This window comes from Medicago truncatula, chromosome 5, assembly GCF_003473485.1.
Source record: "Medicago truncatula cultivar Jemalong A17 chromosome 5, MtrunA17r5.0-ANR, whole genome shotgun sequence".
In the NCBI taxonomy this organism is placed as follows: Eukaryota; Viridiplantae; Streptophyta; class Magnoliopsida; order Fabales; family Fabaceae; genus Medicago; species Medicago truncatula.
In genome coordinates this window covers 31,333,962-31,361,546 of record NC_053046.1, presented here as the reverse complement: position 1 = coordinate 31,361,546, position 27,585 = coordinate 31,333,962, and the positions used below count along the sequence as shown (strand labels likewise).

Genomic DNA, 27,585 nt, shown 5'->3' with positions numbered 1-27,585 from the left:
CTTCACAGTTTGAACTTGTAAAGCTTGTTGAATTGATCTTTCACTACTTCTTTCAGACATTATTAATTCACGTGCCTCCAATGAACTCTGCATTTCTTCAATTTTCAAAGTTTTCACATCCTTTGATTTTTTTACGGCCACCACTATAAAATAAAATCTTGGAGATAGTGTTCTTATGATCGTCTCAATAATTTGTTAATCAGAGATTGTTTCACTGCATGCCTTCATTTGTACAACATTAATCAACTTAAAGATGTAATCAAGAATCTTTTGCTCCTCTTCCATTTGCATCAACTTAAATTTCCTTCTTAAAGACCGAAGCTTTATCTCCTTCACCTTCTCATCTCCTTCATGATATTTCTCTAGAATATCCAAACTTCCTTTGATCTTGTAGCCGTAGAAATTTTATCAAAATTTCCTCCATCAACACCTTGTTGAATGAAGAACACTGCTTTGCAATCCTTCTTCTTTAACTCCTTATGTGCAATTCTTTGTACTTCAGTTGCATTCCAACCCAATTCATCAAAACCATTTTGCACAATCTTCATCACACGACTCTATCTTTCCCAATTTCCACCTTTAAGATTTGGAAGATGAGTATTGAAACTATTATTACCATTCGTGGTTTCAGTTACACCATTTATGCTCCTAAATCTTTGCGTGATTGAAGTATTCTTTTTCCCTTAGATTAGAACTAGTGGCTCTAGATGCCAATTTGATAATGTAACTTAAGTTTCTTGCAATGCAAGCAAGAGTTTCTATGAAAATTAGGGTTGAGAAATTGAGAGAACTGAGAGAAAGAAGAAGAGTAATTGATTGTTGTAAAATTGTATTCTCATTAAGTTGTGAAAAAATATTTACAACATGCTTATAAAGAGCTTATTTACATAGCTTGCTTAGTAAGCAATCAAAACAAACTGAACTGATTTTGCTAACTAATAGCCAAGTCTTCCAACAAACATTCTAACCATGATTTAATCTCAACTAACTTGAGTTTTTTTTTTTTCTTTCTAAAGATCAACTAACTTGAGTTAAAACCATCTAACTTGAATTAAAACTAACATGATCTGTCCTAGTGTTTTTCCTGTCATTTGGGCGAGTTTTAGTTATTCCTCGAAAAAAAGTTTGAGATTCTTCGTTGCCATTTGAATATTATTTGATTTTAGAGCTTAGTATACAAATTAGCTTATGTGGGGCACCGAGTCAGGATTTTTTTTATTATAAAAAGTGCAGTCTGGTGCACTAAAGCTTCCGCATACGCAAAGTCAAGAAGAGGTCTCGACATTTGGCGTATCGTACGCAATTCTATCCTATTTTTTACATAAAACATTGTTTCTAGAACTTGAACAAATGGCCTTTCAATTATGTTATGTGGCATTTGAAAATTATCTTAGTCAATTTGTTTCATAAATAATTCAAATGTATATATATATATATATTATAATTCTCTCTCTTACCCTTTATCACATCCATTTCCAAAGTTTGAATTAAAAAAATCATCACTGAACTCATGAAAAAAATGCATAAAAAAATCCCATCAAACAAATTCAACGAAAATCTACATTAAACAAACAAAAGACTTGAAATCTACATTAAGAAATTAAACGGACGTTCCTAGGTATGCAAGCTTTGAAAATATCATCAAACAAAAGACTCTGAAACTCACTAGGGGGATTCTCCATAATATGAAAATCTAGAAAATCCATCAAAATGTTGAAATTAGCGAGCCAATCTACACTTCTTTTATCTTCACGTCAAGAATAGGTAATTTTGACAGTCCAACTCAAACTCAAATTTGACTAATGCTACTACTATATTACTCCCTTGGTCTACTATGTATACTATTCATACAAGATATTTGATTATATTTTTCTATTAATATATAAGATAAAGATGTTATTAGATTTTTCTTGACAAAATACTTACAAAATATTTACTTTAATTATTTTTTGTTAATCTAAAAAATTACTCATTCCGGTTACATTTATAAGCAAAAAATCACATTTTAGATACATTGAATAATTAATGTATCCGGCCACATTTATAGGTTAGATACATTAACTATTCAATATATCTAAAGAGTAGTTTTTTTTACTTATAAATGTGACCGGAGGAAATATATATTTTGTTAATAAATGTATGGAAAAAAAAAAGAAGCAATGATTGAGGGAGTAGGTTGATTAATAAATGTTTTGAGAACACTACGGCACTGAGCACGTTCCTTTTTCCCTTAAGAAAGTTACACAAACAAACATGCACACCACCAGTTTTTCAATAGTCATAAATATTTAACCAAAATCAATCATCCTGATTGGGTATATGGCGCTGCAGAAAAGGGGCCCGTCATAAATAACTCAATAGTCAATACTTTTATTTTGAGCAATGATAGATTGCTCTACCATTCTTAAAAATTTAAAGTCAACTAAATATATGGTATGTGTGACTATATTTTTCAGTTGTGTGACCATTATTTTCACCGAATTTATTTGGTTAATTAAATGGAAAAATAGTGGTCACGCGTATTTTAGTTGCGTCATTATATTTTTTTGAAAAAATAGTGGCCGCAATTGAAAAAATATGGTTACAGAAGCTATCTTTATTCTTTTATTTTCGGGGAAGAAATATCTCACAACGAACAATTCCACAAATACATGTCAAGAAAACAATTCCACAAACAAACGTATACCACCAGTTTCAAGATAATATGAGATCAACTTGGAGTTCTATATAGTCTTTATCTTCAACCTTATTACGTACAACCCAACCATTCATTTGTAGACATGTCTTTTGCAGTAACAACAATAATATTTGCTTTTCTTCTCTTCACTTTCATGTACTTTCTATTCAAACTCTTCTTACATTCAAAACAAAAAACCATTATCCATGAAAAACCACCAGGTCCACCAACACTACCAATAATAGGGAACCTTCACATATTAGGCACCCTTCCACATAGAACACTTCAGTCACTCTCCAAAAAATATGGTCCAATCATGTCCTTACAACTTGGTCAAGTCCCAGCTATTGTCATTTCATCTTCAAAAGCAGCAGAATCATTCCTCAAAACCCACGACATCGTTTTCGCAAGCCGACCAAAGATTCAAGGATCTGAGCTCATGTCTTATGGTTCCAAAGGGATGGCTTTTTGTGAGTATGGTCCTTATTGGCGTAGTGTGAGGAAATTTTGCACTTTGAAACTTCTTAGTGCTTCAAAAGTTGAGATGTCTGGTCCTATTAGAAAAGAGGAGTTGAGTATTTTGGTTAACACTTTGAAGAAAGCTGCTTTGGTTGGTGAGGTTGTGAATGTTAGTGAGGTTGTAGAGAATCTAATAGAAGATATTGTGTATAAGTTGATGTTTGGTCGGAGTAAGTATGAGCAATTTGACTTGAAGAGTTTGGTTCAAGAAGGATTGGCTTTGATTGGAGCTTTTAATCTGGCTGATTATGTTCCTTGGCTAGGAATTTTTGATCTTCAGGTATGTTTGTTAAATTCTACCTTGTTAATTTTGTATTAGAAAACGAAATTATGAGTCATTTGATAAAATTACCTTTCATTAATAAAATAGAAAGGTAAGAAATATTTAAGAATATGATAGAAAAAATATGCTACTGTAAAACTTACTTATTATAATTTGAAACAATTTCCCTCAAAAACAACTTATAATTTAGGAGCGAGGGAGTATTATGTATAGGAAATAAAAGATTAATTATTGACATAAGTTTAATTTTAAGTCTCATAAATAAATATCGTGATTGTATATAATTTTCTTCACTCAATATGTAATTGCACGATATTTGTCGTTCAATAAATAAAATGGTTACCTAATTTCAAACTCAACTACCCTTCACTTGTAGTTATATAGTATTCCAATGATTTTACTTATAAATACCTCAAATACCACGTGATTGTTTGAAATTGGGGGCTAAATTTCACAATCTCAATATTTGAGGTGATAAAAGTAGGAGAATTTTTGAAAAAAATCAGACGACCGGTTCTTTGCACAATGGAAAAATATTAAGGTCGTGATAATTTAATTTAATTTTTGATAATTTTTTGGTGGTGTTTAATCTTTAACAATGAAAGATTGCGATAATTTAGAAACTAAATTAAATAAAGTTTTAAATATTTTACATTCCCTTAAATATATTGTTATCGATTTTCTAAGTGCAGTTTAGTTGGTAAGATGCTTCAACTATATTCATAGGGCTATGAGTTCTAGTCATGAAGGAGAAAAATGGATAGCATTGATCCTCTTTTAAGAAAACATGCTCTAATGGTTTTATTTTTTATTTTTTTTAAGGATGCTCTAATGGTTTTGTTAAGTACAATGAAAATATTCATTTAGTAATTGATATTTTATGTTTTAACTCATTGTTAGGGATTAACAAAATCTTGCAAGAAAGTCAGTAAAGCACTTGATGAGGTGCTAGAGGTGATATTAACAGAACATGAACAAGCTGCTAATGTAAACAAAACTCAAAAAGATTTTGTAGACATACTTCTTTCAATTATGCACCAAACCATTGATATTGAGGGTGAACAAAATCTCGTCATTGATCGAACTAACATCAAGGCTATTTTGCTCGACATGATAGTGGCAGCAATTGATACATCTGCTACCTCGATTGAATGGGCTTTATCTGAACTTTTAAGACATCCAAGAGTGATGAAAAAGCTTCAAGATGAGATACAAAATGAAGTAGGAAATAAAAGAATGGTTAACGAGAAGGATCTAAAGAAGTTGAATTATTTAGATATGGTGGTTGATGAGACCTTAAGACTTTACCCCGTAGCACCGTTACTAGTCCCTCGTGAATCTAGAGAGAGCACAACAATTGATGGTTATTTTATAAAGGAAAAGACACGACTTATAGTAAATGCATGGGCAATAGGGAGAGATCCTAATGTTTGGTCAGAAAATGCTAAAGAATTTTACCCAGAGAGATTTGTAGAGAAAAAAATGAATTATCTTGGACAAGAGTTTGAATCTATACCATTTGGTTCTGGTCGTAGGCGTTGTCCTGGAATTCAATTGGGTTTAATTACTGTTAAATTGGTTATAGCTCAATTTATCCATTGTTTTAACTGGGAACTTCCACATAATATTAGTCCCTCCAATTTGAATATGGAGGAGAAATTTGGACTCACTATACCAAGAGCTCAGCATTTGCACGCAATACCGAGTTATCGTTTGAATGATGCTAAGCTTGAATAGTTTCAAGAACAATATTATGTTGTGTAACAAGTTTATTGCTAGTAAAAATGCCAAGTATTGTACGTCTAGTAATGATGTTCGTGTAAAATAAGTTAATGTATATTACTTATTTATATATGTTAACAGCCGACATTTGAGTCTCCATTGAACATGGAGGTCATTGAAATGAATAATACACGCCCATCACAGGCCTTCATGATCAATGATTTGAACCAAATTATTTTTTGACATTAAGAATAATAACAGAAATTGCCGTCGCTTCTAGGGTTAGCGCCGCCGCTCCCTTTGTGAAGGATTTTGCCGTCGTTCGATGAGAAATAGTCTCCCCTGAACGTGTTTGTTGTTGCGTTGTTCTATTTCCTTCGATATTACTCCTTTTCCAGAGATAAAGATGACGCTGATTCCTTTGCCTTCTCGATCATGTGCTTTGTCTTGTTGCAATTTCCATCATCTATATTTTCATACAAGGTATAATCCTTTTAATTACACATTTTATTAGAGATCAAATTGTTGTCGGTTCTTTCTTGATACAATTAGTGGTTTTGGGGATTGCATTTGGTGGTGAATACTATGAATAACCTGTGTTTGATGAAATTGATGTGTCATGAGTTTGATATGTTGGAAGGTTTGTATCAAATTGTACTTGAAGAAAAAGGAGAGAGTTTTCGCTACAGATACCGTTAATGATGATACTGTCATGTCTTTGTTGAATATTGTTGAGGGGAATGAGTCTTATAGGATGGAATTGCCGAGGCCTAGAGAACCTGAGTGTAGTTCTTAACCTAAAATACCTAGTACCTATTATAAGTCGGATGCTCTTTTTCTCAGTGAGACTTTAATCCATGCCAATAAAACTGAAGAATTCCGTTATTTGCTTGATTTTGATAAATGTTTAACTGTTATTAGTAATGGTCGAAGTGGTGTCTTAGCACTACTTTGGAGACACTCTTTTAACTGTAGAGTGATAAATTATTCTGAAAATTATATTAATGTTGAAGTCCGTGATCCTAGTCAAGGGAGATGGCATTTACAAGTTTTTATGGATTCCTATAAGGGAGTCGAAGACGCAATTCTTGGGATTTTTTGAGAAATTTATCTTGTGGTACTTCGCTTCAATGGTGTATCCTTGGTGATTTTAATGATATTTTGGATATCTATGAAAAGTGAGGGGGCTTTAAGCGTGCTAGGTGGTTGATTAACGATTTAAGATAGGTTGTTTTTTATGCAGGTTTAATTGATATGTTAAAGGAGGGGGTATTCTTTTACCTAGTTTAAGAGTTCAGGTACTCCTAGAGCAGTTAAAGAAAGATCGGACCGTGCTCTTGCAAATGAAGAGTGGTTCTAGTTGTATCCTAATGCCAAGCAAGAGAATTTAGTGGCTTCAACTTCTGATCATTATCCAATTTTATTAAATAGGGATACCGAATGCTCGTGTCTGGATACCTAAAAGAAATTTTAAATTTGAGAATGCTTGGTGTGTTGAACCATGTATTCATGATGTTGTTTCTGATAGCTGGGTTTCTAGTGCAGGTTTGTTGATTGTTGAAAAACTAGATCATTGTGCATAAGAGCTTAGCACATGGAACAAAGTGAATCACAATGGTCTAAAAGAGGAGATGGATGCTTGTCGTCGTGATCTAACTCGTTGTTGGAACCAAGGGGCTGATGTAGTATTTTTGCATCAAACAATTGTAAGTATTTATATCGTCTCCTCAGGGACTAGTGCGATATCGCGGACCGTTCGACACCAAATATCATTTCAAGTTAAACGATAGTTGATTGTTTGTTTTAGTAACTGAATTGCAAATGATACAATTGAGATTAATAGGGCGTAAAACTTGTTAGGATTAGAGTTCCTTGATCGAGCGTCGCACGTAACCTAATGATCATACATGGATTCTAGCTTTTCTTTGATATTATCACGTATCCCTCGACAACACCATTCGTGTCCAAACAATATTGTGAAATCAATTGTATCATTCAATGGTCGATGTCTCAAACTATTGAATGATTCAAGAGTCGATCTTATCGTTCAATCGATGATTTCTCAATCTATTAAATGATAAGAAAGCTTTAGGTTTGGATACTCAAGGTGATTATCAAAACATCGATTCCATGTCTAGAAACTATGTTTTGATAGATGGTTATTCTAAACCTAGATTCAAAAGTATTTCTCAATCACAATTAAATCAAAGATAAAGATTAAAGTGCAAGAATAACCTCAATATCAATTCAAATGCTAGAACCATATATTTATAGATCAAACGATTACATGTTAAACTATGATCAAGTACCTCTTGTTATCATGGTTTTTGGGTACCAAGTCATTAATTGGACTTGTACCTTTCGACCGTTGATATCTCTCTTTTTTCTTGGGAAGGGAAAAATTGAGAAAAAACCCTTAGATTCTAAGTTCGGGGGTCGGTTTTACTACGGGAAGGTGTTAGGCACCCGGAGTAACTATAGTCCTCTATAGGAGCCGTTTTCCTAAGTCGATTTTTACGCTTTATTTTTACCTACTTTTGAAAATGGGAGGTTTATTTAGTTAAGAGTGGGGGTGAGAAGAAGTAGAATTTTGATTTTATTTCGGCTTGGATGAGTTTTGACTCATTGCCTACGTACCCTTTTAAGGGATCAAAACCGTTCGTAGTTCTTGCTAAAAAGACTTGTTTTTGTTTTAATTGTTTGATTTTAAGTTTTGAAAATGGTTTTGAAGAAGGAGATTGGGAGGCTTCATGAGCATTAGATTTAGCAAAAAGTGAGGTTTGATTAGTGATTAAAAAAGAAAGTCTAAATGATTAAGATGAATTGAATTTTTCTCAAGAAAAAAAAGAAAGGAAAAGAAATGAAGTGTTGACTTCATGTTTATTATGAAAATTTTTGAAGTGAAGTTCAATTGTTTTTTTTTTGGAAAAAAGATGGATTTTCTCTAGGTGTTTAAAACCTAAACGCTTATTTAACCATACAATCCTATGCATACATCTAAGGTGAGTGTGTGCGTGTCGGTGCGTCATAGTGTCCATAGTCCATATTACAAAAATTGCCTAAATACATTCTATGGCCCCTTTGCCAAGCTACAAACCAATGATGACAAATTACATCACTAAATGAATTAAAACTTGCAAAAATAAATGCTAGGCTAAAGAGGGTGGAGGGAATGCTAAATGGGATGCATGAAACATGGGAATAAACTTGTTAGTCAAAAGAAAAAACATAATAAGCACTAAGAAATAAAATCATGCAAGATGACACAAAAAGTTAACAAAATGACATTAAACCCTAAAAACTTAGGTATGAAACCTAAAGCATCCTTGGCCTCTAATTCTCATGCTTTAACAAATTTTGAAAGAGTTTTCTTTATCTCAAGTTATAGCATGAAATTATTGGAAACATGCAAGCATGGTTTCATGCCATATTTTCTAGAATAAACTTGGCATTTTATATCTTTCAAAATATGCATATATTGCTCATAAAATCAAGCACTCATGAACCAAATCAAAACAGCAAAACAACACGAAATTATAGGCACAAATTTCTCATATTAACACATCAAAAAGCTTTTATCACATATTCGCACATCAAGGACAAATGTATGAAGAAGAATCCATAACAAATAATTCAAAGAGAATTAAAATGCTATGAATTAACCATACCAAAATTTCATAGATCCTTAATGTGCAAAAATGTCATAAAAACACTAAGAAAATATCAGGAAACATGCATGAATTTTTCTAGGAATTTTATCACAATTTTAATCAAGACATAGGTACAGGTAGCAAAAATAGAGGTGTGAAAAGCACAGGAATAGCAAAACGTAAAGATCCAAAGGAAACAAAGGCCCAACCCAAAACCCTAAGGAACCGGATTCACAGGAGCCACAAGATTGATCCAGGGTCCTGAAACCCTAGATCAAACGGCCTGGAATCAACAGGATTGGACCGGTCTTGGACCGGTCTGGTTCACTAGCTTATTTAAAAGGCATGGCACCGGTTTTCTTCATTTTTCACTCCCCTTTCTCTCTCTAGCTCTTCTCTCTTCTCTCACCTCTCACCTCTCTCTAAACCTCGCCGCCGGCGAGGATGAAGCTACGGCGGAGACCTTGAAGGTCCGCCGGAAACTTCATCTTCTCCGGCGAGTTCATGCAGTTTTCGGTGACCTAAATTTCCAGATTTCAAAGATTCTTACTTCGTTTGACTCGTCCTTTAACCCTAAACACGAATCCGGCATTTGTTTTTTCAAAAACGGCTTTGAACGACGTAGATCTTGAAAAAGCTTTTACGGTTTTGAAATGATTTTTGATTTTTTTGAATGAGATCATTTAGATCTTTAAAGATCTACATCGTTTCGTCGTTTGATTACTTTTTGACGCCTGTTTTCGCTTTCAAAACGTTGATCCTTACGGATCTGGATTTTGATGTTTACGGTTATAGTTTTCTTTGAATTCTGGAACCTTTGGATCTGTTTTGCTTGCGTGATTTTTAGGTTTAACAGTGATATTGCTTTTGAAAAAGAGTATGAGTTTTACCTAAGGTTTTGGTTGAAACCTTTAATGGAGAAATTCTTTGGAAAACTTCAATCTCTGATGCTACGTGATTTGGCTTTGAATCCGGAAATAAACCGGTGTTCCTGCTGGTTTCTTGCTTTATCGCCTTCTTCGCCGGTTTAAACCTTCATCATCTTTCTTTCTTCTTCGTCTTCCTCACTGTATCTTCGTGATCGGTGCTGGAGTTTGCCTTTGGCGAATTCGCACTTCGAATTGCGAAGATATTGATTCAATGATGATGATTCTTCAAAGAATCACTGAGAATCCATGAAAAATAGCTTGAATTTGTGTAGTTTCTGTTTCTGGAAAACGGTTAGGTTTTTTGTTCTTGGTGTTCTTGATGAATCTGAGGAATTTTTTCTGTTTTGATTCAGTTGCTGAGAAAGAGAAAATTTGGAATGTGTTTATGAGTTGGCGTGTGTTTTTCTGGCTCTGAGTGGCACTGTGCACCTTTTATAGCTTGACATGTGTGTATCTGAACAAATGAGAAAGTGACACCTGGACCTGAAAAAAAAAGATGGCACGGCCTTGGGCAAAAAATGAAATTGGACCTTTCTGCAAAATTGAAAAAATAAGGGACTAAACTGCAATTGACAAAAAGGACTGAAATGTAAAAAAAGAAAATTCTGGACTGAAATGCAATTTTGGGACCTCACTTGAGGGACCAAAATGCAATTAAAAAATAAAATTGAATAAAAAACGTAATTTGACCCAACGTAAAGCGAAACAAAAAAATAAAATTGACAAAACGGACTAAAACGAACCAATGGCCTAAATGAGGTACTTCAAAGTAACCTCCCCATGCCAAAATTTTATGTGAAATGACCAAAATGCCCCTAGGGCTAAAAACGACCTAAACAGATTCAAATTGACCTGACACTGACTCAGACGCAAGTTTGAAATGAATTTTAACAAAGTTTACTGATGAAATGTTTAAAAGTAATCTGAAAAGACTCAGAGACAGTCACAAGGATGAAAATGGGTCCCACTGCAGGAAATGACCAAAATACCCTTCTGTATGACTTTTTGCAAATTTTGGAATAAACTGTAGAAAAAGCAATGTAATGATCCAGAGACACTTTTGAATGACTTACAAGACAAGTAAAGACATTTTGAAAGGTTTTATGCAAGAAAAACATAGGTAAAATTGTGATTGAAAATACTGCGAGGCAGAGACAAATTGAACTGTGCAGTTGAAATTTGATAATTGACAAAGTTTGAAATGAAATTGGGCCCAGTATTTTTAGGTCCAAAAACAGGGTATAACAGCTGCCCCTATTTAAGTTTCTTTGTCTGGAGAGTCAAGAGATGGAGTCTTTGGCTTGACAGGACGAAGGTACTTAAATATTAGCATTTGCACTGTATTTGGACGTAAAAATACGCCTACCCATTTTCAAATAATATGCATGCCATGCATCACTTGGATTATGAATGCAAGACTTCATGGGGATTGGAATTAACAAAATATGTCGTATCCATTGCGGGATTGGTAGACATTGACAAAGATAGTGAATAGCAGAGTAACGGGAAACTAGAAACAAGTTGGACAGGTACAAGCTGTTCTTGGATTCGAACTAGCCACTTGACCGGGGATGAAACAAACAGACAACTGCGAGTTGTTCTTATGGATTCGAACTGGTCACTTCACAGGGGATAGAGGTTACTGGACCAACATGAGTTGTTCTTATGGATTCGAACTGGTGACTCACTTGGGGATATTGGAAAGTGCGAGTTGTTCTTATGGATTCGAACTGGTAACCCGACTGGAAGAAAGAGAAAACTGACAATTACAAGTTGTTCTTACGGATTCGAACTGGTGACTCGACTGAAAGCAAGGCAAATAGACAGGTGCGAGCTTGTTCTTGGATGCGAACTGGTTACTCCACCGGGCAGAAACAGATAGACAGGTACAAGCTGCTCTTGGATTGAGCTAGCCACTTGACCAAACGGAAACATATTGATAGGTACAAGCTGCTCTTGGATTGAGCTGGGCACTCGACCGATAACATAAGCAAATTGATAGGTACAAGCTGTTCTTGGACTTGAACTAGTCACTTGACCAAATAGAAACATATTCACTGGGGATTGGTTTGTTGACAAAATATAGATTGAGGTTGACTTGACATCGATTTGAATTGAAAGGCAGAAATTGACCGGTATTATTGGCTCACAAGGTTTTGACAGAGAACCTGACATGAGTATTGAATTGAGACTGATGTTGACATTGGAAATGCAATATGCATGGATGATATAACAATTTCATTAAATGCATGGGTACGTAATATGCATGATTATGCATGTATGAATGCTTGTAATGCATGACTGTTGGCATTTTGTAGGCACGACTTCACGGGGAAGACAAGACATCAGAGTATTGGGCACGTAGTGGCTCGTGCTATATTACACATTCTTGGAAATCCTCTTTGGGGATGACGTCGTTGGGAGACGTATCGGAACCATGGCTGAGGGCAGGTAGCTATGCATCTTGCTGGGGATAGAATCTTGGAAGACCCGACTGGGGAAAACGCCGTTGTGCTGGGCATTTCAGCGCTGGGTATGTTGTAGACATTGCATCTGTGGTCAATGCTTTTGCATGTTATATTCTCATTTTCATTCATCATTTTTTGCATCCCATTTTTGCCTGGATCGCCCTTTCGGGTTTTCGGTCCACCGGGGAAATAAATTCTTTTCAATGCCCCATTTTTGCCTGAACTGCCCTTTCGGGTTGTCAATCCAGCGGGGTGCTCATTTTTGCCTAAGCCGCCCTTTCGGGTTTTCAACTTAGCGAGCTCATTTATTTTCATGCATTTTCATTCTGTTTTTTTCATTCTTGCCATTGACCACAGATTATCTTGGAGGAGAATCTGCTGGTAACATATATTGAAATAGACACCAACATACTCTCGCTCATGCATGTTTCATTTGAATGTACCCTGTTGCTCAGGTTTGCTTTTCAAAATAAACAAAAAGTTTTCAGTTTTCAAAAATGTTTGTTTCAAGCATTGCCATTATCAAAATAGAAAGAAAATGTTTTGTATATAGCTTTGAAAGTAGAAGAAAATAGAATTTTAAACAAAAGCACAGGCTCAATTTGATGTATAAGAGTGGTGGTCAGCCGAAGGCGTGACTCCACGGATTTACAAAGCTTGGAAAATGGTAATTTTATTGGTTGGTGATACATTGAACACAGTAATCATGACATTTCCTAGAAACTTTGAATTCGCAAGCATAGGAGCTTTTGATGAAGATGGTCATTAACAGCTGCAGATGCCCCAAGGGGACGGTGGTTAGCCAGATATAGTTACTTGCCTTTTGCTTCAATCTCATTTTTGCATGAACCGCCCTTCCGGGTTTTCGATTCATCGAGACGCTCATTTTTGCCTGAGTTGCGAACAATCTCAGCGAGCTTTTTCATATTTGTTTTTTGTCCCTTATTTTTGCCTGGACCGCCCTTTCGGGTTTTCGATCCACCGGGAAGCGCATTTTTGCCTAGGCCGCCCTTTCGGGTTTTCGACCTACCACGCTGTTCTTTTCATATTTCTAGGCAAAGTATTTCTTGACTATATCGGCATTCACTGGATTTGGAAGTTCTATACCATCCATGTGTGTAAGGATTAAAGCACCACCGGAGAAGGCCTTCTTGACAACATAAGGACCTTCATAGTTAGGCGTCCACTTGCCCCTTGGGTCGGGTTGCTGGCTTATCCTCCTTTTCAATACAAGTTCCCCTACCTTGAATTCTCGAGGATGGACTTTCTTGTCAAAGGCAGTCTTCATTCTTGCTTGATATGACTGTCCACGAGCCATGGCATCCATACGTTTTTCCTCAATCAAATTCAACTGATCATACCGGCTTTGGCACCATTCAGCCTCGGATAACTTTGCTTCCATGATCACACGGAGAGATGGGATCTCCACTTCCAAAGGAAGAACTGCTTCCATACCATATACAAGAGAGAAAGGAGTTGCCCCGGTTGAACTGCGCACGGTAGTGCGGTAGCCATGCAGAGCATAGGGTAACATCTCATGCCAGTCCTTGTAAGTAGTTACCATCTTCTGGACGATTCTCTTGATATTCTTGTTGGCGGCCTCAACTGCACCATTCATCTGAGGTCTATAAGGAGAAGAGTTATGATGCTCAATTTTGAATTCTTCACAAAGAGCTTGCACCACATTGTTGTTCAGGTTGGTACCGTTGTCGGTAATAATTTTGCTGGGAACACCATATCGACAGATGATGTTGTTCTTGATAAACTTAGCTACCACTTGCTTAGTCACATTGGTATAAGATGCCGCTTCAACCCATTTGGTAAAGTAGTCAATTGCCACTAAGATGAAACGATGGCCATTTGAAGCTTTCGGTTCAATTCTTCCAATCATGTCGATGCCCCACATTGAGAACGGCCATGGGGATGACATAACATTGAGGGCGTGCGGAGGCACATGAATCTTATCAGCATAGATTTGACATTTGTGGCACTTTCTGGCGTGCTGGTAGCAATCATGCTCCATGGCCATCCAGTAGTAACCTGCTCGTAACAACTTCCTTGACATAGTATGCCCTGTAGCATGGGTCCCGAAGGTACCGTCATGTACATCATGCATTAACTGCTCTGCTTCATGTTCATCAACACATCTTAATAATACCATGTCATAGTTCCTCTTGTACAGAATATCTCCATCTAACAGGAATCTACTGGCCAATCTTCTCAAGGTCTTCTTGTCTTGTTTGGAAGCACCCGGCGGATACTCACGGCTCAGCAAGAACTGTTTGATGTCGTAGTACCAGGGTCTATAGTCAACCACATTCTCACCAGCCTGATCGATCACATCCCCAATAGCAAACACATGCGAAGGTCTTTCAAGGCGTTGCACTTTGATTAATGGCACATCATTCCAATGGTTTACTCGAAACATGGAGGATAGAGTAGCAAGAGCATCAGCCATTTGGTTCTCATCACGAGGAATATGGTGCAGCTCAACCTTTGTAAAATATGTCAGCAAACGTCTCGCATAATCACGATAAGGAATCAAATTAGCATGGTGGGTCTCCCATTCACCCTTTATCTGATTGATGATGAGCGCAGAATCTCCATAGATGTCGAGGTGTTTGATTCTCATGTCAATTGCTTCCTCGATCCCAAAGATACATGCTTCATACTCCGCCATATTGTTGGTACATTCGAACAAGATTCTGGTGGTAAAAGGAATGTGATGCCCCTGCGGGGATACAATGACTGCCCCAATTCCCTTGCCATAAGCATTGACAGCACCGTCAAAGACTAAACCCCACTTGCTATCGGGATCTGGACCTTCATTAATCAACGGTTCTTCGCAGTCTTTGGATTTCAAATACATGATCTCTTCATCAGGGAAGTCGAATTCAATTGGTTGGTAATCGTCAAGAGGTTGATAAGCAAGGTGATCGGCAAGAATGCTGCCTTTGATTGCCTTTTGAGTTTTGAACACAATATCATATTCTGACAAAAGCATCTGCCAGCGTGCAATCTTTCCAGTAACAGCAGCCTTCTCAAAGATATACTTTATCGGATCCATTCTGGATATCAACCAAGTTGTATGATTCACCAAATAATGACGCAGGCGTTTGGTAGCCCAAGCTAAAGCACAACAAGTCTTCTCAAGCATTGTATACCGAGTTTCACAATCGGTGAACTTCTTGCTTAGATAGTAGATAGCATGCTCTTTCTTTCCAGTTTCATCTTGTTGACCAAGCACGCATCCCATGGATTCATCAAACACTGCCAAATACATAATCAAAGGCCTTCCTTCCACGGGTGGGACAAGGATAGGTGGTTCCAGCAGGTAATTCTTGATGCTATCAAAAGCTTCTTGGCATTCATCATTCCATACAATAGGCTGGTTCTTTCTAAGCAGCTTAAAGATCGGCCCGCAGGTTGCGGTCATATGAGATATGAATCGGGAGATGTAATTCAAACGTCCCAAGAAACCTCTGACTTGCTTCTCTGTCTGTGGAGCTGGCATTTCTCGGATGGCCCGGACTTTATCAGGATCGACTTCAATGCCCTTTTGGCTGACAATGAAGCCTAATAACTTTCCGGACCTGACACCGAATGTACATTTGTTGGGATTCAATCGCAGCTTGTATTTTCTCAACCTTTCAAACATCTTTGTTAAATATTCAACATGCTGCTCCTCATCTGCTGACTTCACAATCATGTCATCCACATATACCTCAACTTCCTTGTGAATCATGTCATGAAACAGAGTGGTCATTCCCCTTTGGTAGGTAGCACCAGCATTGATTAGGCCGAACGGCATCACCTTGTAGCAGAAAGTACCCCATGGAGTGATAAAAGATGTCTTTTCCCTATCTTCAGGAGACATCTTGATTTGATTATAACCGGAAAAACCGTCCATGAAGGAAAACACCTTAGATTGAGCAGTATTATCAACAAGCACATCAATATGAGGTAATGGAAAGTTGTCTTTTGGACTGGCCTTGTTCAGGTCTCTGAAGTCAACACACATCCGGACTTTACCATCCTTCTTTGGCACGGGCACAATATTGGCAACCCATTCGGGATACTCAACTGTCATGAGGAAACCCGCATCAATCTGCTTTTGAACTTCATTCTTGATCTTGAGAGCCATATCAGGATGAGTCCTTCTCAATTTCTGCCTGACGGGAGGACATTCAGGCTTGGTAGGGATCCGATGCTCCACGATCATAGGGTCTAGACCTGGCATATCTTCATAGGACCATGCAAAAATATCTGGATATTCCCGGAGGAGTTGGATGATCTTCTGTTTAACCCCTTCCTCTAGAGTGGCACCAATCTTGATTTCTCGCTTGTTTTCCTCGGTACCTATGTTGATAAGCTCGATCTCTTCTTGGTGAGGCTGAATGGCTTTCTCTTCTTGCTCAAGTAACCGAGTAATCTCATATGGTACGTCATCACCTTCCTCATCTTCGGCTTCATACACAGGGAATTCAAAACTTGGAGGAACCGTAGGATTACTGTGTTCAACGGGTTTATTATGGTTCAACCTGCATATAATGATTGGATGATTTTAGAAAGAGTTTTTTTTTTTTTTTTTTTCATGCAGATTTTTGAAATTAATAAGAAAATACAGACGTTTTGGTTTTTTTTTCTGGCATTACCATTGTTTCCAAGGGAAAAAGCACTAAAAAAAAATAGTCGTGGAAGAAACGACAAAATTTTATTAATCAACGGCAATGCCGAAACAAACATGCCCTTACAGAAAATATCACTCTCGCTTTGGGCAGAGCGAGAGGATTGTTATTTTGAAAACAAAGCATTAAAGCAACAAGACACATTACTCAGAAACATGCATGATTGAAGGAATGTCAATGGCATCCCAATTTGTCGTAATGCCTCCTGGTGTAACAAATGCAGGTCTGAGACCAGATCCAGTGGCTTCTTCAGAGATAGCATTAACAAACCCTGCACTGTGGAAGACTCCCGAGGAAACCCTTGATGACGGGGAGAACCCGAGACCTTCTTTACGCTTGTTCTCACAGAGCTGTATCACCTTGCCCCAGCCGGCAGTCTGACCTTCTTGGATGGCTCTCTGAGCATCCTTTAATGAAGCCATAGCAGCCCCAGCTTCCTTAGACTCTGCACCTTCAATGGTCAAACCTTGGAAAGCAGTCCCTTCAGCAGACCCTGCTTCAATACAAGAAAAAGAAGACAATTGGCTGACTAAGTATGCTTCTTCACCATGGATTGTAACGAGTTTTCCATTCTTCACAAATTTCAACTTCTGATGTAAGGTGGAAGTAACCGCACCTGCATCGTGTATCCACGGTCTTCCCAGCAGGCAACTGTAGGATGCATTAATGTCCATCACTTGGAAAGTAACCAAGAAATTCTCAGGGCCAATGGTTATCGGCAAGTCTATCTCTCCCAGCACATTCTTTCGAGATCCATCAAAAGCTTTGACCAAGAAAGTACTTCTCCTCAACGGGGTCCCACGGTAGCTCAACTGATCTAGGGTTGTCTTAGGCATTACATTGAGAGAGGAACCAGTATCCACCAACACATTTGATATCATGTCTGATTTACATTTCACCGAGATGTGCAAAGCCAGATTGTGACTCTTTCCCACTTCCGGCAGCTCTTCTTCACTAAACCAGAGATTGTTACAAGCAGTAATATTTCCCACTATGCCACCGAAACGATCTACCGTAACTTCGTGGTCAACATAAGCCTGCTCCAGCACTTTTAACAAGGTATTCCTGTGAGCCTCGGAGCTCAAGAGTAACGACAATACAGATATCTTTGAAGGAGTCTGCAGCAACTGATCAACGATCTTGTAGTCGCTCCTCTTTATTATCCTCAGAATCTCATCTAAATTTGAATCCTCTATAGATTTGCCTGGCTGGTTCACATCTGTAGCAATGGGTGAAACAACGGTTGGAGTTGCTTCTTCAACTGGTGGAATGGTCGGTGTAGCTACTTTCTTCTGAAATAACGGCGGACGGACCTTCCCGCTTCTTAGTGCTGCAGAAGTCCCTTCGGCAATATTGCTTACTGTGGCAAAGGAGGCTAGAGGCACCTCTACTCCATTTTCTATCATAGTAGCATTGTACTTGTATGGCACTGCCTTGTCCGAAACATAAGGAATTGGTCCTGGCAACCTTATCACCAAAGGCTCAGCATTCTTCTTCAAAGTTACACTCTTGACAGGTGGATCGTGAAAAACTGGCACAATCACGCAAACATCACTGACAGTCAGAAGATTATCATTCATCAAGCTTTGAATGTCGTCTTGAACAGCGTGGCAACCCAAAGGATCACGGAGACATCCCAGACACTTGGCATGATCATGATTGAACAGAGAAGCTTTGCACAGCTTGATGTGTAGAGGTACCAGAGGAGTTGCGACGTTGCGGACATCAAGTCTCGGAGCTTCTTCACACACTTCGATCATATTCACAGCGGCATGATTTGGTAGCGGATTGTCGAGGACATGTGGGACATTATTCTCAAAAGTCAGCTTCCCTTGATCGATGAGCTTCTTCACGATATACTTCAAAGCATAACACCCCTCGACGTCATGACCCAAGGCACCTTGATGAAAGTCACATTTGAGATCAGACCTGAACCTTGGAGGCAACGGATCAGGTGGGGGCTTACCCTGTCTAGTTGTACAATGACCTCTCTGGAGTAGAGTTGGAAGAAGTTCTGCATACAACATTGGTATAGGAGGGAAGGTTGGCCTGGCTTGCTGATTTTGTTGTTGTTGTTGAACCGGCATCTGTTGTTTCATCTGTTGGGCAATTGCATTGACGGGCACTTGAGGCTGGCCCGGCGGCAAAGGGTACTGATGATAAAACGGTGGGAAGAACGGATGCTGAGAATACGGCATATATGGGTATGACGGAGGCATTTGAGCTGCATTGATAGGAGCAACAGTAGCCATTGATTGCCCGGCTCCAGCTGACACCATCCCCACTTCCGTTTCTTTCTTTTTGTGGTGTCCATTACCATATCTCTTCGACGCATTCACAGAGGATTCAGCTTTCTCAAACACGATGATTCCATCCCTTACGGCTTCCTCAAGACGGGTTCCCATGGTGACCATCTCCGAAAAGTTGTTCGGGGCAGCGATGATCATCCTCTCAACATAATCTTTCTTCAACGTTTTTAAGAACGTCTGGGTCATTTCTTCCTCATCTAAAGCAGGAGTGATACGGGCAGCCGCCCCTCTCCACCTTTGCGCATATTCACGGAAACTTTCCTCCTTCTTCTGAGATAGGGACCTGAGAAACTCCCTATTTGGCCTCAGTCGAGTGTTAAACCCATAATGGCTCTTGAAAGCGGTGGCTAACTCATCAAAGGTATGGATGTCATTCTTACTCAAACTAGTATACCACTCTGCGGCATCCTCCATCAGACTATCCTGAAAACAGTGGATCATAAGGGAATCATTGTCTTTGTAATTGCCCATCTTCCGGACGTATTTGATGATGTGATTTTGAGGACAAGTTAGCCCGTTGTACCGGTCGAAGTCCGGAATCTTGAACTTTTTAGGAACATCCACTTTTGACACTAAGCAAAGGTCTTGAGTTTTGACAGAGTTTGCACTCCCTCGATTGGCCTGGATCTCGTGACGGAGTTCTTTAGCAAGTTCCTCCATCATCTCTTCCATAGTCTTGGTTACGGGGATGCTTCTGTGCTGTGTGTTGACGTTAATACCTTGAGGCAGAGTGTGTACCAGAGGCTCAGTGACAGCTGCTGTTGTTTGTGGCAAAGTAGCAATGATGGAGGCGGCATTTGTTGCAGGGATCAGAACATTGTTAGCAGTGCCCGAGGTGCTTGCTGTAGCAACGGGAGTGAAGAACGGTGGAAGCCCATACGGAAACCCCACTGGCATAGTAAAGCGGTTGTCTGCAGAAGTGGTAGGGAGCACGCTTGTAGTTACTGGTGCAGCTGTGGTTGTAGGGATAGCTGTAGCTGATTGCTCTTGAGCAGCTAGTAGAGCAGTCATGACGTCATTAGCTTTAGCCAATTCCTCCTTTAGAGAGGCCAACTCGGTGCGAAGCTGAGCGTTCTCTTCTTCCATAGCCCTTTTCTTTCTTCTGTATTCTCTGGTTCGATCAATTCTATCTGGTTCGTAAACTCTCTGAGCACGAGCCACTTTTCACACTGTGGCAGAGGAACCAGGAGATAGTGAGCACTTGGAAGCCTTTGTGACCAATGCATGATGCATATGATGCATGATGTGCAAATGCGAATGCAAAAGACTTATTTTTTTTCATCGAAGGAATTTTGAACCAATTAGAAATCTTTGCAAATAATCAAAACTACATAGTATTTTTTTTTAACAGGAAGACTTTGAAATTTCAACAAGATAAACACATGGAGTCCTCAAGCATAGGAAGTAGTCGGAGGATCATCGGACTCGGAATCTGAATCACAGTATCTGGCAAAGAAGTCTCGTCGTCCTCGGGCTCTCTTGGAATCCCTCATAAGCAGCTCGTCTTTCTCTTCTAGTTCCCTCCGGGCCTTAGCTAGCTCTTTCTTCAACATCAGATTCTCATGAGTCTTCTGCTCATCTCTACCATCCAAAGTCATGATTAGATTCTCGGCTTGATTGTACCGAGCCTTCCACACTTGCTTCTCACGACTCTCCATAGCTAGATGCTCCTGATACATATCCTGAGTCGCGGGGAGCAAAGGTAGAGGCATAGATGGGGTAGATGAAGACACATATCTCATAGCTGGATAAGGCATACCAATCTCCTCAGCTCGATCTATCACCCACTGGGTATAGGCCTCATGAGCGACACCGGATCTCACACCTAGATGCTTCACACTCTTCCTTCGAACCTTGGACCAAGCATCCACGAAAGCTTTCCTTTGTCCGGTAGGAGCATTCGTGTAGAAGAAGAACTCTGGAGATGTGGCAAGATTGATGGGCTTCGACTTCATAGGGAAACCAAACTGTCTCATAGCAAGCTCGGGATTGTAGTTGATTCCTCCACGAGTACCAAGAAGAGGTACATTGAGAAAGTCTCCACAACCCATAATGATTTCCTTCACTTGAGCGGCAGGAGTGAGCCAGACGACCTCATCAGGAGTGAGAGCCATAATCCGCTGAGAGTAGGACCAATTTTCCGAGTTATCATGGAAGGAACTCGGAAGGTGCGAAATAAACCACCTATACAAAAGAGATGTGCAGCAAAGAATATACCCACGGCCCTTGAGAGTCCTGTCATGAATGGCGTGGTAGGTGTCCGCTAGCAAAGTAGGAACCGGGTTCTTAGAATGAAAGATCTCGATAGCATTCATGTCCACGAAGTTGTCAAGGTTCGGGAAGAGAATGAGCCCGTAGATAAGCAAAGCAAGAATAGCCTCGAGTGTGTCCTGGCGAGTGGTACCGAGATTAGCCTGATCAAGAAGATACTTCGAAGTGAAACCCCGGATGTGAGACTTGGTAATAAGATGGTTGGAGACGTCGGAAGTCTTGAGGTAGAGATCCTTAGCAACAACCAGAGGAGTAAGAGGAGTCCCGGGACCGGCGAAAGGCGTCTTCTCGGCTATAGGTAACCCCACTAGATTGGAGTAAGCCTCGAGAGTAGGAACCAACTGGAAGTCCGGGAAAGTGAAGCAGCGGAAGCTCGGATCATAAAATTGCACCAGAGTGTGCATTAGCTTCTCGTCCACATCGGTTCGGAGCAAAGTAAGCAATCCCCCATACCGGAGTCGGAACCCTGTTTGACTCTTGACCTTGAGCGCCAACTCTCTCAAACTAACCAAATCCACTTCCTTGAACTTGTAGCACTTAGTCTTCTTCATACCTGTGATTATTTACAAAAATTCTCATTTGTTTAAACCCTTCGATGAATGCATGAAAAATATTTATGCATGAATGCATGTATGCATGATTGTGTTGTTTAGTTACAATGTGGGTTGAGATTCAAAGTAACAAGGCCACGGATGGACACGGCGTCCGGTGAACTAAGGCTTTGGATAGTAGTAACCAAGGTTCTAACACAGTTCCCAAACTGCAACCTCTCTCACATATATCATGGTAGTACAGGACGACACCCGTTCCATGATTATTTGTGAGAAGGTCTAGTTTGAGTGTAGTATCGCGTGACGACTAAAGTTTTGAGACAACACTCAATTTAGCCACCGCACTACGTCCTAAAAAGGCTAGGATGGGTTTGGTAACTACGGTTCATAGCTTCGTCGAACAATTGAAAGTGAAGTGCCTAAGCATGACAACACACGCCGACAATATCACCTTCAAAATGCCTCAGCTATGTGAGATTGATCGCATAATCCAATACACGAGGCAACCCCCGGATCGAATTGTCGATTATATCTCTACCTAAACATAAGTTCACTCAGCCCGGGTATAGGACTTTTGATATTCTCACCCCACACGTCAAATGAAAGTAAACAAATATTCACATATGTAAGCAATAAAATAAAACATAAATATAAACTAAGGAAAACTAGGCGCGACCCGCTTAAAAAAGTCCCCAGTGAAGTCGCCATTTCTGTTATCATGGTTTTTGGGTACCAAGTCATTAATTGGACTTGTACCTTTCGACCGTTGATATCTCTCTTTTTTCTTGGGAAGGGAAAAATTGAGAAAAAACCCTTAGATTCTAAGTTCGGGGGTCGGTTTTACTACGGGAAGGTGTTAGGCACCCGGAGTAACTATAGTCCTCTATAGGAGCCGTTTTCCTAAGTCGATTTTTACGCTTTATTTTTACCTACTTTTGAAAATGGGAGGTTTATTTAGTTAAGAGTGGGGGTGAGAAGAAGTAGAATTTTGATTTTATTTCGGCTTGGATGAGTTTTGACTCATTGCCTACGTACCCTTTTAAGGGATCAAAACCGTTCGTAGTTCTTGCTAAAAAGACTTGTTTTTGTTTTAATTGTTTGATTTTAAGTTTTGAAAATGGTTTTGAAGAAGGAGATTGGGAGGCTTCATGAGCATTAGATTTAGCAAAAAGTGAGGTTTGATTAGTGATTAAAAAAGAAAGTCTAAATGATTAAGATGAATTGAATTTTTCTCAAGAAAAAAAAGAAAGGAAAAGAAATGAAGTGTTGACTTCATGTTTATTATGAAAATTTTTGAAGTGAAGTTCAATTGTTTTTTTTTTGGAAAAAAGATGGATTTTCTCTAGGTGTTTAAAACCTAAACGCTTATTTAACCATACAATCCTATGCATACATCTAAGGTGAGTGTGTGCGTGTCGGTGCGTCATAGTGTCCATAGTCCATATTACAAAAATTGCCTAAATACATTCTATGGCCCCTTTGCCAAGCTACAAACCAATGATGACAAATTACATCACTAAATGAATTAAAACTTGCAAAAATAAATGCTAGGCTAAAGAGGGTGGAGGGAATGCTAAATGGGATGCATGAAACATGGGAATAAACTTGTTAGTCAAAAGAAAAAACATAATAAGCACTAAGAAATAAAATCATGCAAGATGACACAAAAAGTTAACAAAATGACATTAAACCCTAAAAACTTAGGTATGAAACCTAAAGCATCCTTGGCCTCTAATTCTCATGCTTTAACAAATTTTGAAAGAGTTTTCTTTATCTCAAGTTATAGCATGAAATTATTGGAAACATGCAAGCATGGTTTCATGCCATATTTTCTAGAATAAACTTGGCATTTTATATCTTTCAAAATATGCATATATTGCTCATAAAATCAAGCACTCATGAACCAAATCAAAACAGCAAAACAACACGAAATTATAGGCACAAATTTCTCATATTAACACATCAAAAAGCTTTTATCACATATTCGCACATCAAGGACAAATGTATGAAGAAGAATCCATAACAAATAATTCAAAGAGAATTAAAATGCTATGAATTAACCATACCAAAATTTCATAGATCCTTAATGTGCAAAAATGTCATAAAAACACTAAGAAAATATCAGGAAACATGCATGAATTTTTCTAGGAATTTTATCACAATTTTAATCAAGACATAGGTACAGGTAGCAAAAATAGAGGTGTGAAAAGCACAGGAATAGCAAAACGTAAAGATCCAAAGGAAACAAAGGCCCAACCCAAAACCCTAAGGAACCGGATTCACAGGAGCCACAGGATTGATCCAGGGTCCTGAAACCCTAGATCAAACGGCCTGGAATCAACAGGATTGGACCGGTCTTGGACCGGTCTGGTTCACTAGCTTATTTAAAAGGCATGGCACCGGTTTTCTTCATTTTTCACTCCCCTTTCTCTCTCTAGCTCTTCTCTCTTCTCTCACCTCTCACCTCTCTCTAAACCTCGCCGCCGGCGAGGATGAAGCTACGGCGGAGACCTTGAAGGTCCGCCGGAAACTTCATCTTCTCCGGCGAGTTCATGCAGTTTCCGGTGACCTAAATTTCCAGATTTCAAAGATTCTTACTTCGTTTGACTCGTCCTTTAACCCTAAACACGAATCCGGCATTTGTTTTTTCAAAAACGGCTTTGAACGACGTAGATCTTGAAAAAGCTTTTACGGTTTTGAAATGATTTTTGATTTTTTTGAATGAGATCATTTAGATCTTTAAAGATCTACATCGTTTCGTCGTTTGATTACTTTTTGACGCCTGTTTTCGCTTTCAAAACGTTGATCCTTACGGATCTGGATTTTGATGTTTACGGTTATAGTTTTCTTTGAATTCTGGAACCTTTGGATCTGTTTTGCTTGCGTGATTTTTAGGTTTAACAGTGATATTGCTTTTGAAAAAGAGTATGAGTTTTACCTAAGGTTTTGGTTGAAACCTTTAATGGAGAAATTCTTTGGAAAACTTCAATCTCTGATGCTACGTGATTTGGCTTTGAATCCGGAAATAAACCGGTGTTCCTGCTGGTTTCTTGCTTTATCGCCTTCTTCGCCGGTTTAAACCTTCATCATCTTTCTTTCTTCTTCGTCTTCCTCACTGTATCTTCGTGATCGGTGCTGGAGTTTGCCTTTGGCGAATTCGCACTTCGAATTGCGAAGATATTGATTCAATGATGATGATTCTTCAAAGAATCACTGAGAATCCATGAAAAATAGCTTGAATTTGTGTAGTTTCTGTTTCTGGAAAACGGTTAGGTTTTTTGTTCTTGGTGTTCTTGATGAATCTGAGGAATTTTTTCTGTTTTGATTCAGTTGCTGAGAAAGAGAAAATTTGGAATGTGTTTATGAGTTGGCGTGTGTTTTTCTGGCTCTGAGTGGCACTGTGCACCTTTTATAGCTTGACATGTGTGTATCTGAACAAATGAGAAAGTGACACCTGGACCTGAAAAAAAAAGATGGCACGGCCTTGGGCAAAAAATGAAATTGGACCTTTCTGCAAAATTGAAAAAATAAGGGACTAAACTGCAATTGACAAAAAGGACTGAAATGTAAAAAAAGAAAATTCTGGACTGAAATGCAATTTTGGGACCTCACTTGAGGGACCAAAATGCAATTAAAAAATAAAATTGAATAAAAAACGTAATTTGACCCAACGTAAAGCGAAACAAAAAAATAAAATTGACAAAACGGACTAAAACGAACCAATGGCCTAAATGAGGTACTTCAAAGTAACCTCCCCATGCCAAAATTTTATGTGAAATGACCAAAATGCCCCTAGGGCTAAAAACGACCTAAACAGATTCAAATTGACCTGACACTGACTCAGACGCAAGTTTGAAATGAATTTTAACAAAGTTTACTGATGAAATGTTTAAAAGTAATCTGAAAAGACTCAGAGACAGTCACAAGGATGAAAATGGGTCCCACTGCAGGAAATGACCAAAATACCCTTCTGTATGACTTTTTGCAAATTTTGGAATAAACTGTAGAAAAAGCAATGTAATGATCCAGAGACACTTTTGAATGACTTACAAGACAAGTAAAGACATTTTGAAAGGTTTTATGCAAGAAAAACATAGGTAAAATTGTGATTGAAAATACTGCGAGGCAGAGACAAATTGAACTGTGCAGTTGAAATTTGATAATTGACAAAGTTTGAAATGAAATTGGGCCCAGTATTTTTAGGTCCAAAAACAGGGTATAACACCTCTAATCCCAACAAAGGAGATTTAGCTACTCATTGTCATGGAAGCCTTGCAAGAATGAATTGAAGAAGCAAGATTCATTACAACTTGTGATGTCTCAACAAAGGATGAAGAATCCACTCTCTATCACTCTCACTCTATAAAGCACAAGCCCTATCTCTCTCTCTCTAAGAATATTACAAGTGAAAAACTAAGAGAAAAACTATCTAAAAACTATATAAAAAACTATCTTTTTCTGAAATGGTTGAGTGGGCTATTTATAGAATTCTGAGTCTGCCTTCACTCGCCTCGCGAGCTGCTTCATTCGCCAAGGCGAGTTGAAGTTTCTTCCCCATTGGGTTTGTGCCACGTCAGCATTTAGAGGCTAAACCGCCCTTACTCGCCTCGCGAGTCCTTCCATTCGCCACGGCGAGTAAGCTCGCCTTCTACTCGCCATTGCGAGTTGGTGGCGTGTGATCTTTGTTGCATTCTGGAATTGCTCGCCTTTTCTGCTTGCCATGGCGAGTTGGAGGCGAGTGATCTCCTTTTTCTGCCTTTTTGTACTTTTCTCGATTTTCTTCTCTTTGCTTGATGTCTTGAGTTCGAATCCTGCACAAATGGGTGAAGTAAGATAGATAAAGCGTAAAAGGGCAATAATCACTTATTTCTCGGCTTTTCCCTTAATAACTTGCAAAACAAGTAACAAAAGTGCCTAAAATATATCACTTAAATTACAACTTTCTAGCACTTATCAAACTCTCCCCAACTTAACTCTTTGTTTGTCCTCAAACAAAATCTTGAAAATCAAACAAGTTAATATGACAAGACACAAGTACAAAAGGTTTGAAAACATTTTTAGATGAATGATTCAAAGAGAATGCGCGGGCAAGTCTGAGTTTCCAACTAATCTGGAATTCTACCACAAATATGAAATGAGTTCTATGCACAAAGTTCATGTCAAATAGTTCAAGTCAATAAAACATTTATTCACGAACCACACCTAACACACTTCTTTGTAAGTAGATATGCAATTGAAATCAAATGAGTGAGGGTTATGAACACACATCCGGCAATCAAGTTAACATCCAAATCAAGTTATATGTCCATCCAATTATCATTTCAAAAAGCATAAAAACATGGATCAAAAGGTCTTTTAGGGTTGTAATTTGGCTTGGCTACAAAAGAAAGGACATTTGTGGGTCAATTGAATTCAAATGGTCAAGCATAAGGGAACATTCCTTCTATTCACATTCAAAAGACAAATTTACTAGAATTCCCTAACAAACCCTTGGTGTTAAAACATGATACTCCTTGAT

At 38.6% G+C, this 27,585-nt stretch overlaps 1 protein-coding gene and 1 long non-coding RNA gene across 2 annotated transcripts; one reads left to right on the top strand and one right to left on the bottom strand.

Moving 5' to 3' along the window:
- The first annotated feature begins 2,604 nt into the window (after positions 1 to 2,604).
- On the top strand, positions 2,605 to 5,419 carry LOC11409441 (cytochrome P450 CYP736A12). The gene is made up of 2 exons (XM_003615630.3): positions 2,605 to 3,476; positions 4,380 to 5,419. Exons 1-2 carry the CDS (start codon positions 2,781 to 2,783, stop codon positions 5,214 to 5,216), a joined length of 1,533 nt encoding a protein of 510 aa, XP_003615678.1. The 5' UTR covers positions 2,605 to 2,780; the 3' UTR covers positions 5,217 to 5,419.
- Positions 5,420 to 7,443: 2,024 nt separating this feature from the next.
- LOC112421750 (uncharacterized) lies at positions 7,444 to 26,356 on the bottom strand. Its single transcript, XR_003011970.1, has 2 exons — positions 26,293 to 26,356; positions 7,444 to 7,510 (listed from the first exon to the last, which is right to left on the bottom strand). It is a non-coding gene; the product is annotated as an uncharacterized lncRNA (long non-coding RNA).
- Between the last annotated feature and the right edge of the window lie 1,229 nt (positions 26,357 to 27,585).